Source organism: Mustelus asterias, chromosome 1 (genome assembly GCF_964213995.1).
Source record: "Mustelus asterias chromosome 1, sMusAst1.hap1.1, whole genome shotgun sequence".
Lineage (NCBI taxonomy): Eukaryota > Metazoa > Chordata > Chondrichthyes > Carcharhiniformes > Triakidae > Mustelus > Mustelus asterias.
Window position 1 is genome coordinate 156,811,836 of NC_135801.1, and position 12,611 is coordinate 156,824,446.

Consider the following 12,611-nt stretch of genomic DNA (forward strand, 5'->3'; position numbering starts at 1 on the left):
TTAGAATGGAGATGTTTGCATTTCAATCCTTCACCCACCAGTAGATGACCCTCAGAGTGGTGAACTACCGTCTGAAAGATGGAATCCAACTCAAAATGTCAGGTAAGCTATTCTCCATTGACAAGAATTTAAATTTCATTAGGATTTGTTCTTTTGTACTTTGTGTGTGTGTGTATAATTAGTTTTACACATTTTTATCTTGGAAAAATTAATTTGAGTCAAACTCTCTCCAAATGTATTATAGTGTATGTCCTCGCCAAACTAGACAATCCTGAATTGCTTGCTTTTCCTGTTGAGCAGAAAGTAGATATATTTGATTTGTCATTTAATTTGTAGCCTGGAGTTTGCTGTAAGCAGCAAAAGAACAGCTTTCGCTGTTCACCTTGTGCACAGTTCCCAAGATTCTTTTTGCAAGCTTGGGCATGGAGATTTCTAATAATCAGATATCTGATCCAGAGTGACAACTCCACATGAAATCTGTGCCATCTGTGAACAGGTGAAGCAGCAGGGGGTGCTCTTCAATCAATCACACTTGCACATTCTCACTGAGACATGCAAAAATGAAGTTAACCAAACAGGAAATACAAATTATGATTAAATCACTATACTGCAAGAAAAATAAAGATTGGGTCCTATATAGAACATAGAACAGTACAGCACAGAACAGGCCCTTCAGCCCACGATGTTGTGCCGAGCTTTGTCTGAAACCCAGATCAAGCTATTGCCTCCCTATCATCCCGAAGTACTCCATGTGCCTATTCAATAGCTTCTTAAATGTTCCTAAAGTTTCTGACTCCACTATCCCTGCAGGCAGTCCATTCCACACCCCAACCACTCTGAGTAAAAAACCTACCTCGGACATCCTTCCTATATCTCCCACCATGAACCCTATAGTTATGCCCCTAGTTACCGCTCCATTCACCTGAGGAATTAGTCTTTGAACGTTCACTCTATCTATCCCCCTCATCATCTTATAAACCTCTATCAAGTCTCCTCTCAACCTCCTCCGCTCCAAAGAGAAAAGCCCAAGTTCCCTCAACCTTTCCTCATAAGACCTACCCTCCAAACCAGGCAGCATCCTGGTAAATCTCCTTTGCACTCTTTCCAGTGTCTCCACATCCTTCTTGTAGTGAGGTGACCAGAACTGCACACAATATTCCAAATGTGGTCTCACCAAGGTCCTGTACAGTTGCAGCATAACCCCACGGCTCTTAAACTCAAACCCCCTGTTAATGAACGCCAACACACTATAGGCCTTCTTCACGGCTCTATCCACTTGAGTGGCAACCTTCAGAGATCTATGGATATGAACCCCAAGATCTCTCTGTTCCTCCACATTCTTCAGAACCCTACCTTTGACCCTGTAATCCACATTTAAATTTGTCCTACCAAAATGAATCACCTCGCATTTGTCAGGGTTAAACTCCATTTGCCATTTTTCAGCCCAGCTCTGCATCCTATCTGTGTCTCTTTGCAGCCTACAACAGCCCTCCACCTCATCCACTACTCCACCAATCTTGGTGTCATCAGCAAATTTACTGATCCACCATTCAGCCCCCTCCTCCAAGTCGTTTATAAAAATTACAAATAGCAGAGGACCAAGCACTGATCCCTGTGGCACTCCGCTGGTAACCGGTTTCCAGTCCGAAAATTTTCCATCCACCACCACCCTCTGTCTTCTGTTAGATAGCCAGTTACCTATCCAATCGGCCAAACTTCCCTCTATCCCACACATCCTTACTTTCTTCATAAGCCGACCGTGGGGGACTTTATCAAATGCCTTACTAAAATCCATGTATATGACATCAACTGCACTACCTTCATCTACACACTTAGTTACCTCCTCAAAAAATTCTTTCAAATTTATGGAATTATGGGACAGATATAAAAGAAAAATGAACTGAAAGAATTTAATTTTTATTTTTTAAGAAATTTGCTGCATTTTCTTAAGTGCACAGGCACCAAAATTTGTAAAATTACTTTTTCAGGACATGAGGTTGTTCAGAAGTAATTATCACCAATTATCCATTTTTCCTGCTCAAAACACCCCAAGAATAGTCATTTTAATGTTCCCAAGGTTTTTATCTTCACTAATCCATCCAGGAGTCCATTCCATACCTTGATGATTTTTTATGTGAAGAAGAACTTATGACACTCATCCTAAATGTGTATTTTATTCATCTAAACTGAGGGAGGTCATGCCTCACAAATTTGATAGAATTTTCAAAAATGTGATCAAATGTGTGGATGAGGGAAGTGCAGTTGTAATTTATATGGATTTTAGCAAAATCTTTGACAAGGTCCCACATGGGAGACTGATTGAGAAGGTTGAAACCTTCAACATAGAATTTGGGGAAACTTTGTGAGATGGATCTGAAACTGGCTTAGTGCTAGGACACAAATGGCAGTGGTAGAAGGCTGTTTGAGTGACTGGAGGTGGGTTTGGTGTCCAGTGGTGTACTACAAGGTTCAGTGCTGAGACCCTTATTGTTTGTTATATATGTAAATAATATATATGATAATGTGGGGGGAATGATGAGCAAGTTTGCAGATGTCGCGAAGATTGGTAGGACGGTTAATTAGTGAAGAAGATGGTCGTAGGTTACAGGAAGTCATAGATGGGTTGGTCAGATGGGCAGAGCAGTGGCAGATGGTATTTAACCCTGCTAAGTGCGAGGTGATGCACTTTGGAAGAACAAGACAAGGGAGTATTTAATGAATGGCAGGACAGCAGGAATCTCAGTGGAACAGATGGATCTTGGGGTACTTATTCACATCCCTAAAGATGGCAGAGCAGGTGAATAGGATAGTTAAGAAGGCATATGGGCCACATGTTTTTATCAGTTGTGGCACAGAGTATAGGAGCAAGGAGATTATTTTGGAGTTGTATAGAGTGTTGGTTAGGCCACAGGTGTTGTAGTGTGTGCAGTTCTGGTCACCTCACTATAGGAATGATGTGAAAGCTCAAGAGTGGGTATAGCCAGAGAGTGGTAGTTGAGGATTGCTTCTCTGAGTGGAGGCCTGTGACTAGTGGTGTGCCGCAGGGATCGGTGTTGGGTCCATTGTTGTTTGTCATCTATATCAATGATCTGGATGATAATGTGGTAAATTGGATCAGCAAATTTGCTGATGATACAAAGATTGGAGGTGTAGTGGACAGTGAGGAAGGTTTTCAAAGCTTGCAGAGGGATTTGGACCAACTAGAAAAATGGGCTGTAAAATGGCAAATGGAATTTAACGCAGACAAGTGTGAGATATTGCACTTTGGAAGGACAAACCAAAGAAGAACGTACAGGGTAAATGGTAGGACTCTGAAGAGTGCAGTTGAACAGAGGGATCTGGGAATACAGGTACAGAATTCCCTAAAAGTGACGTCACAGGTGGATAGGGTCGTAAAGAGTGCCTTTGGTACATTGGCCTTTATAAATCGGAGTATCGAGTATAAAAGCTGGAGTGTTATGGTAAGGTTATATAAGTGATTAATGAGGCCGAATTTGGAGTATTGTGTACAGTTTTGGTCACCTAGTTACAGGAAGGATGTAAATAAGGTTGAAAGAGTGCAGAGAAGGTTCACAAGGATGTTGCCGGGACTTGAGAAGCTGAGTTACAGAGAGAGATTGAATAGGTTGGGACTTTATTCCCTGGAGCGTAGAAGAATGAGGGGAGATTTGATAGAGGTGTATAAGATTTTGATGGGTATAGATAGAGTGAATGCAAGCAGGCTTTTTTCGCTGAGGCTAGGGGAGAAAAAAACCAGAGGGCATGGGTTAAGGGTGAAAGGAGAAAAGTTTAAAGGGAATATTAGGGGGGGCTTCTTCACGCAGAGAGTGGTGGGAGTGTGGAATGAGCTGCCGGATAAAGTGGTAAATGCGGGGTCACTTTTAACATTTAAGAAAAACTTGGACGGGTTCATGGATGAGAGGGGTGTGGAGGGATATGGTCCAAGCGCAGGTCAGTGGGACGAGGCAAAAAATGGTTTGGCACAGACAAGAAGGGCCAAAAGGCCTGTTTCTGAGCTGTAATTTTCTATGGTTCTAAACTGTGTTCATGTGTTCGACTGGATGAATTCTCCAGGTTTAGATTTTTCAGGCTACCCCCTCGTATGTACCCCCGATAATTTCTATGTTTCTCCAACCGAACAAAATGACTTAGACCTTTGACGATTTACACACTTGTTCAAGTTATTCATTCAAAATCGGTTTATTTATTTTTTTGAATGAAGTTGTTTGGAATTGTCGAGATGAGCTTTCCTGCAGTTGTGAGCTATTACGTGGATTGATGCGAGTTTATGTAATCTTTAGTCTGGCAGCAGGTCAGAAGCATGGTAACAGCACAATGGGGTCTACTTTCACAAACTATGCCATTTTGGAACCTTGTAACTACTTAACAGCAGTTAAGTTCTAAATAAATAATGTTTCAAGACTTAAATATTCAGTTTTATTTATGCCAACAAAAATTTGCTAACTTTCCCTAAATCTGAAGGAGCAACCTGTCTGATTTTGAACTTGTTTTATTCTCCTGTCATTCGCTCTATTTGGTGATTACTCACTGATTTCTATCAATGTCTTTATATCGCAACTAGGTGTGGAAAAACTGTCTTTTAGATTTAATTCTTCCTATAGGAGTTGCGTTGCCCTTGTTACGTGCTCTTCCTTTTCTCCTTTACTTTATAGAATCTGCTTTAACAAGGTGGAAAACATGGGACAAGTATCAGTTGGAACACAACTTTTTTTAAAAAAAGGAACTAGAATAGACCATTTGGCCCTTTGAATCTGTTCAACCTCAATAGGGTCACGACTGATCTTCTACCTCACCACCACCATCCCCATATCCTTTAGTTTAGTAACAAAAACCTATCCATCTAAATATACTCAACAATTGAGCATTCGTAGCTCCTTACAATAAAGAATTCTGGAGATTCTCTCTCAACCTTTTGAGTGAAGATGCTTCTTTTCATCTCAGAATAAGAGTTGGCCATTGAGATTAAGACTGTGATCCCTGTGCTATAGAACAGCACAGTACAGGCCCTTCGGCCCTCGATGTTGTGCCGAGTTTTGTCTGAAACCAAGATCAAGCTATCCCACTCCCTATCATTCTGGTGTGCTCCATGTGCCTATCCAATCACTGCTTGAAAGTTCCTAAAGTGTCTGACTCCACTATCACAGCAGGAAGTCCATTCCACACCCCAACCACTCTGAGTAAAGAACCTACCTCGGACATCCCTCCTATATCTCCCACCATGAACCTTCTAGTTATGTCCCCGAGTAACAGCTACATCCACCTGAGGAAATTGTCTCTGAACGTCCACTCTATCTATCCCCCTCATCATCTTATAAACCTCTATTAAGTCTCCTCTCATCCTCCTCCGCTCTAAAGAGAAAAGCCCTCGCTCCCTCAACCTTTCCTCATAAGACCTACCCTCCAAACCAGGCAGCATCCTGGTAAATCTCCTCTGCACTCTCTCCAATGCTTCCACATCCTCCTTATAGTGAGGTGACCAGAACTGCACACACTATTCCAAATGTGGTCTCACCAAGGTCCTGTACAGTTGCAGCATAACCCCACGGCTCTTAAACTCAATCCCCTGTTAATAAACGCTAACACACTATAGGCCTTCACGGCTCTATCCACTTGAGTGGCAACCTTCAGAGATCTGTGGATATGAACCCCAAGATCTCTCTGTTCCTCCACATTCCTCAGAACCCTACCTTTGACCCTGTAATCCGCATTCAAATTTGTCCTACCAAAATGAATCACCTCGCACTTATCAGGGTTAAACTCCATCTGCCATTTTTCGGCCCAGCTCTGTATCCTATCAATGTCTCTTTGCAGCCTACATCAGCCCTCCACCTCATCTGCTACTCCACCAATCTTTGTGTCATCAGCAAATTTACTAATCCACCCTTCAGCCCCCTCCTCCAAGTCATTGATAAAAATCACAAATAGCAGAGGACCCAGCACTGATCCCTGTGGTACAGCGCTGGTAACTGGTCTCCAGTCTGAAAATTTTCCATCCACCACCACCCTCTGTCTTCTATGAGATAGCCAGTTACTTATGCAATCGGCCAAATTTCCCTCTGTCCCACACCTCCTTACTATCTTCATGAGCCGACCATGGAGAACCTTATCAAACGCCTTACTAAAATCCATGTATACGACATCAACTGCTCTACCTTCACCTACACACTTAGTTACCTCCTCAAATAATTCAATCAAATTTGTTAGGCAAGACTTACCCTTCACGAATCCGTGTTGACTATCCCGGATTAAGCTGCATCTTTCCAAATGGTCATAAATCCTACCTCTCAGGACCTTTTCCATTAACTTACCGACCACCGAAGTAAGACTAACCGGCCTATAATTACTAGGGTCATTCCTATTTCCTTTCTTGAACAGAGGAACAACATTCGCCACTCTCCAGTCCTCTGGCACTATCCCCGTGGACAGTGAGGACCCAAAGATTAAAGGCAATCACATCCCTTGCCTCCCAAAGAATCCTAGGATATATCATGGAGCAATGGTGGAGGAATTAAAATCAGAGATGCATCCTGCACTGCTCTAATTTGGGCTTCATATCGGAGGCTTTGCTGGGCTAAAGAGGAGTTTGAAACCCATAAGAATTTTGAAGCATTGTTTAACCAGGAGGCAATAGACAGCAGCGAGCTGAGTGAGTGAGGGAGAGTGAGCAGAACCTGGTGAAGGTCTGGGTGTGGGTAGCAGTGTTTGTGATGAGCTCCAGTTTATGGAGTTGGAAGATGGGAGGCTGGCTGGGACAGATTGGGACATATAACAAACATAAGGATCAGTTTCTGAAATCAATGAGTAGAGGCAGGAGAACTGAAGGTGCGTTTTCTCCAATGAATGCAAAAAACTCCAAGTTTCTAATAACAAACGCTGAATCAATCCTCAGCAGATGCAGAGTGTGGACAAGGGGGAACACTACCAACAGGCCAATGGCATTCTACAGGAACTGTTAATGCAGCTCACATGAAAAACAACTCGTTTGTTGCTGCCTTGATTAGTAACAGTCGGCTGCTCAGTCCCATGAGCCTGTTCTGCCCTCCAATTATATCATGGCTGATCTGTGATTTAATTTCAGTTCGGGGTAAATGTTGGGATGTTAGACTGAGAGTCTAGTTCTTCTGGTTAGAATTGGTCTATATTTTCCAGATTTAAGAAAATGAGCGGTGATTTCATTGAAACAAAAATCCTTGTAAGGCTCGACAAGTAAACAGGCTGTTTACCCGGCCAGAGAATCGAGAACGAGAAGGGATAGTTCTCAAGATAAGGGGCCATCTATTTCCTTGCACCATCAGCCTTGTCCAGCACCAGTACACCGTTCCTACTCAGTGTACCATCGACCAGATGCACTAGCAAGTCACCATGCCTCCTTTAACAGCACCTTCCATGACATTGACCACTTAGAAGGAATGGGTAGCAAACACATGGAAACACCACCAGCTGCAACTTCAGATACATCATCCAACCACACCGCCTCGATTTGGAAATATAATGCTGTCACTGGGTCAACATCCGGGAACTTCCTAACAGCACTGAGTGTACCTACACAACATGGACTCCAGCAGTTAGGAGCTCACCACCATCTTCGAGGGCATTCGGGATGGGTAATAAATACTGGCCTAGCCAGCGACACCCATCCTCTGAAAGAAAAACGCAACTCAGAGGGTTGCGAATCTCAGAAGTTTCGAACAAAGAGGGCTGGAGATGGCGAGTCAATGATGACACGCCATGCTGATTGTTTGATTATTGAGCATGAAGGGAATGAAGGATGAGAAGGCGGTGTTGAGATGCATGGGCAGCTCTGATTTTTTTGAATAATGGAACAGGCTCAAGTGGCTGCATGGCCACTCTTGCTCCTATTTATTACAACCAGTTTTCACTGCTTCCACAACCAGGGGAAGCAGTTTCTCAGTAGCTACCCTGTGAAGCCCCTTAAGAATTTTATATATTCCAATTAGATCACCTTGTTGTTTTTCCTAAATTTAGGTCTAGTCTGCTCAATCTCTCCCGACTCCTAGCACAATCTCTGCCATTTCCTTATTCCCCATTTTAATTTGATCTGTCTCTAACCCATCTTTGCTTTCGCTAATCTCTTTCTGTTTGCCAACATTTCTCTGGGTGTGTAATCTGTTTTATGCCTGTTGCTAATGTACTTTCATACTTTCTTTCATAAACAATGTCTTGGTCCTCCTTTGCTGAATTTCATAATCACCCCATTCTAAGGATTAACATTTTTTTGACAACATTATAATCATTTGATATATTAGCTTTAATTTCTCATGCAAGTCATGATTGAACCACTGTTGTTGTTGGGTCTTTGTACCTTAAGTGAATATATGTTGCTAAAATATAAATGTATATTGTGAACTAGTGCTTTAAATGCATGCCATTCCCTGTCTACTGCCATGTAATTAACTTTTTGTTTAGAAGTAAGATCCTCGGCCAGGATTTTACAGCTGCTGTGGTGCCTCCTTCCCCCTCTTATAGACTCAACTAAAACACTAACCAACGCATATAAAATTCCTGTTATGTTCACACTTCCCTAGAGGCTCCTTTGCTGCAAGTTTATTAATTTAACACTGAGTACACTAGATTGTTCCTAGTTGGTTCCGCAACATAGTGATCTGGAAAACTATTGTACAGATGCCATAGGCTCATCTACCGTATTCGTGCACGTTTGGTTTGCCCAGCCTTTATCGTAGAATCATAAAATGTTTACAGCACAGAAGACGACCATTTGGCCCATCATGTCCGTGCTGGCCCTATGAAGGTATCACTCCTCTGCCTTTACCCCACAGCAGGGAACCTACAGAACAAAGAGAAACAGAAAAACAGTTTGATTTCAGTTGGAAACAGATGCCAGGAGAAACCGGACACAAGTGTCAACTGCAGAGAGCATATTTCCCAAAAGAACATGAAGTCCTAGGAACCAAGGAGTGGGAACAAAATAAAATCCCAAGAAAAATTTTAAGTCAAGGAACAAAAAGAGGTATCCGAACAAGGTTCTGTTCCGTGAAGTTAAAGTAAGGAGCAGAGAAAAAACTCCAATTTAAGGAGGCAGAGCTACAGGAAACAGACTTAAGTTGGCTTGTGAGAAGCTAGGTGATCCGAGGGGACAAGCAAAGGTGGGCAACTCCTCACTACCTGCCTCAGAGGCAGGGTGTTCTGCTGGTACAGCTGAATATCTAAGAAATTGCGTGGAAGGCAAAGCTTGAATGCATGTGGTGATCCTGAGGACAGGAACATTAGAAGCAGAGATTTAAACCCTGGAGATGGATCCTTGTTGAAGAAGTCCGAGAGAAAGTGCCATTTGGGAGAAGAGTTCCTCGAGAGTGCAGATTCGAAACCCTCGAGTGAAAGATGAGTTTCTGTGAGACCAGTTGCTCCCAATTTGACGAGCATCTGGGGGGAGTTGGTGAGAGATCCATACAAGTTGCTTTGGTGGCATTGATCACTTGGTTTTGGAGTGTGGCATGACTGACCACAGTTCACCTATTAGTGCATGGACTGTATATTTACTATGCAGATTCGTGTATAATATAGACTTGATAACTTGTGGTATCCACTGTATAAAACTCAAAGTATATTTGTGGATGAAGCTGCAGTGTAATATAATTCGTCTTTTCTTATTTAATAAATGTTTTATTCTTTTGTTAAAAGTTCATCAGCAGACTCCTGAGACTCTGTTCAGTAGCCGCCCTCCACATTTCTAAACAAAAAAATAAAAGTTAGGATCTATCGAGCCAGGTTCCACCTTGTCCAGTAGTAACATCAGCTGGAATCATAACAGTTGTGAAGGCAATATATAAATGCAAGTATTTCTTTATTGATTCCAATGTGCAATTATAACCATTAGCCCCAACTTACTTTGTTGTTGGGAGGAGGGGGAGTTTTGTCTTTAAATCTGATCCTAAATTCTTTCTTCAAATATGTGCTAATTTTATGATGATATTCTGCAAGTTTAATAATAGAAATATGTTTAAATTGGATACCCATATGATCACCATGGGAGAGGTCTTGCTGTGACCATGTTAAATGCAGGCAGGTATTTTTCACAAGCTATGTAAGCCTGCTGTGCTGCTGATATGAGCATCACTTGCAGGTTCCATTGCCTGACTGGTCTGCTGTCTTTTAGAGAATATCACATGCAAGTCTGAGGCGAGGAACCTGGATAAGATGAACTTAAAAGTGGGTTAAAATTAATTTCTGCCTGCCTCGTCGTCTCTTCCAGACTGCATGTAGGCCTGTGAAATAATCTGTGTTGATGCATCATTTGTCCTGCTATATTCTGATGTCCATTTTTGTGGTCTGGAAAAGGAGGTAGTATTCTACAAATGTTCGTGTTAAATATACAAGGTGTGGTACTTAATTTTTTTTAATACATGGCTTTTAAAAAAACTTGCAAAGTTTAATCAGGAAATTAAGGAAATCATTAACTCTCGTGTTCTAAATCTATTCACCCAGGACTATTCTTTTAAGTGTCATCTCCTTATTGAATGAACCAAACACATTTTCGCCAGCAAATGTGGATGCTTCTGTCATGTTCAGAAAATGGAGAGATAGCAAAGGGAAAGACAAAGAATATGCTGAAATCATCAGGTAAGAAATGTAGATTTTTTTTTTAAATCATCAAGTCTTAGAGCTTCTTTCTTACCCTTGCCCTGATCCAGATCCTTCCTTGCACCACTGCCTGGCTATGAACTGGATGTCTTTTCCAAGCCATATAAATACTGATAGGTGCATAATTCTAAACTAATGAATCACGTTTCATCCTCGTGACCATTTATCCTTAAAACAGGTTTTGGCAAATTTGAGTTCCGATCTGAATATTCATCCAACCCAAAACTGGGTGTAACTAGGAATCTAGTTGCATGGTTATCTTGGGTCTAATGGGGTGATTCTCCATCTTGATCAAACTGACTTAAATAGAAATGAAATGTGTGCTGCAATATTGTGTGTACATGTGTTGGAATTTTTCAGAGAGCTATGTGTTATGCTGGCCTCATGCGGGAGATTTCTCTTTCGTAATACAGCTCAGCAAATACAAAGAACTCATGGAGACAGTAAATTCTGGTTGATGACATACTTTATTGAGCCAGGCCTGGTGCCACCATGTGAGGGAGAGCAATTTAAGAGAGTTCAAATTACTCTAATTAAATTATCAAGACATTCTGTAATTATACTTCAGAAATTATCTGTCCGCTTACTCTGTCCATCTTAATAGGATGGACCAATCATGTTAATATGGATTATTTACCTTGGCCAATTACATCCTCCTCTCTGGCAGCATGAGAGTTCCTTGGTCCGTAGAATCTGGAAGCTCCCACCCACTTGTCTCTCAACTTCAATTATGTTGGTAATAGAGTTCAAATGTAGCTTTCCCACTGTGTCTCAAAATTACGTAGGTCATAGAGTTTCAAGAGTTCCCATTCTCACTGTCTGCTAAGCATTTCTTATCAGTAGAAAATGAATTGTCCCATTCATTTAGTGTATGGGAACTATTCTCTGTGGCCGTATTGTTCTCAAAGAATGTGGTTCAATTCACTTAGCTTCCATCCCATTATGCCTTGGGCAGTCTGTATTTGGCCAAGGTGTACAGAATACTTTCAAAAATGCATACTTAAAATCTCTAACAGTGGTTATGTGTTTCTATGTACCTTTGTAATTCCAGGTACATCATACTTTTTCTGTACTACATTAATTTCTAAATTGGTCTATCCCAAGTTATTATTCTTTTAGTACCAGACTATTGTTATATCCTCTAACAACGTATTACCCTATTATACTTAAATGTAATGAAATACCTTTAATACAAAAATGTGCAAGAATGAGATACCTGCATACTTTATAATGCTACCCCTCAGTCATCCTTTATTTATTAGTTAGACCTACTTAGAAACAGCTTAGAAACAAAGGGCTTGTTAAATATTAAAATCAGACTGCAACATTGTATTTAGAATCATAGAAATCATAGAAACCCTGCAGTACAGAAAGAGGCCATTCAGCCCATCGAGTCTGCACCGACCACAATCCCACCCAGGCCCTACCCCCACATCCCGACATATTTACCCACTAATCCCTCTAATCCACGCATCTCAGGACACTAAGGGCAATTTTTAGCATGGCCAGGACTGTGGGAGGAAACCGGAGCACCCGGAGGAAACCCACGCAGACACGAGGAGAATGTGCAAACTCCACACAGACAGTGACCCAAGCCGGGAATCGAACCCAGGTCCCTGGAGCTGTGAAGCAGCAGTGCTAGCCACTGTGCTACCGTGCCGCCCTTATGGAAACATATTAAAAGCCTCCATGTCAAATGTTTTCTCTGGGAAAATTCATCTTTTTTTAACAACATTTAAAACCTTGCACCGATCAATAAATATTGAAACTTATAAAATATGATTATGAAAAAGTTAGAAGTGTAAAAATTCAGAAAGGGCTTCAGCTTGTAAAACTTTTAAGGAACCAGGTCCTCTTTCTCTTCTACCTGTTCCATTTGTGAACATGACTGTGTAATATTGTCATACCATTTGTTCTGATTCATGTTGCCACATTGGGGAGGAATTCTACACACAACTCTACTCTTCAGC

The 12,611-nt window shown here is 41.6% G+C and overlaps 1 protein-coding gene across 1 annotated transcript in view; it reads left to right on the forward strand.

Annotated features, from left to right (window-relative positions):
• Positions 1–12,611, forward strand: part of ube2r2 (ubiquitin-conjugating enzyme E2R 2) — a 156,808-nt gene that overhangs the window by 130,655 nt on the left and 13,542 nt on the right. The window contains exons 3-4 of the mRNA XM_078221185.1: positions 5–102; positions 10,486–10,620. Coding sequence (XP_078077311.1) covers positions 5–102; positions 10,486–10,620 — 233 coding nt within the window. The remainder of the gene's footprint in view (positions 1–4; positions 103–10,485; positions 10,621–12,611) is intronic.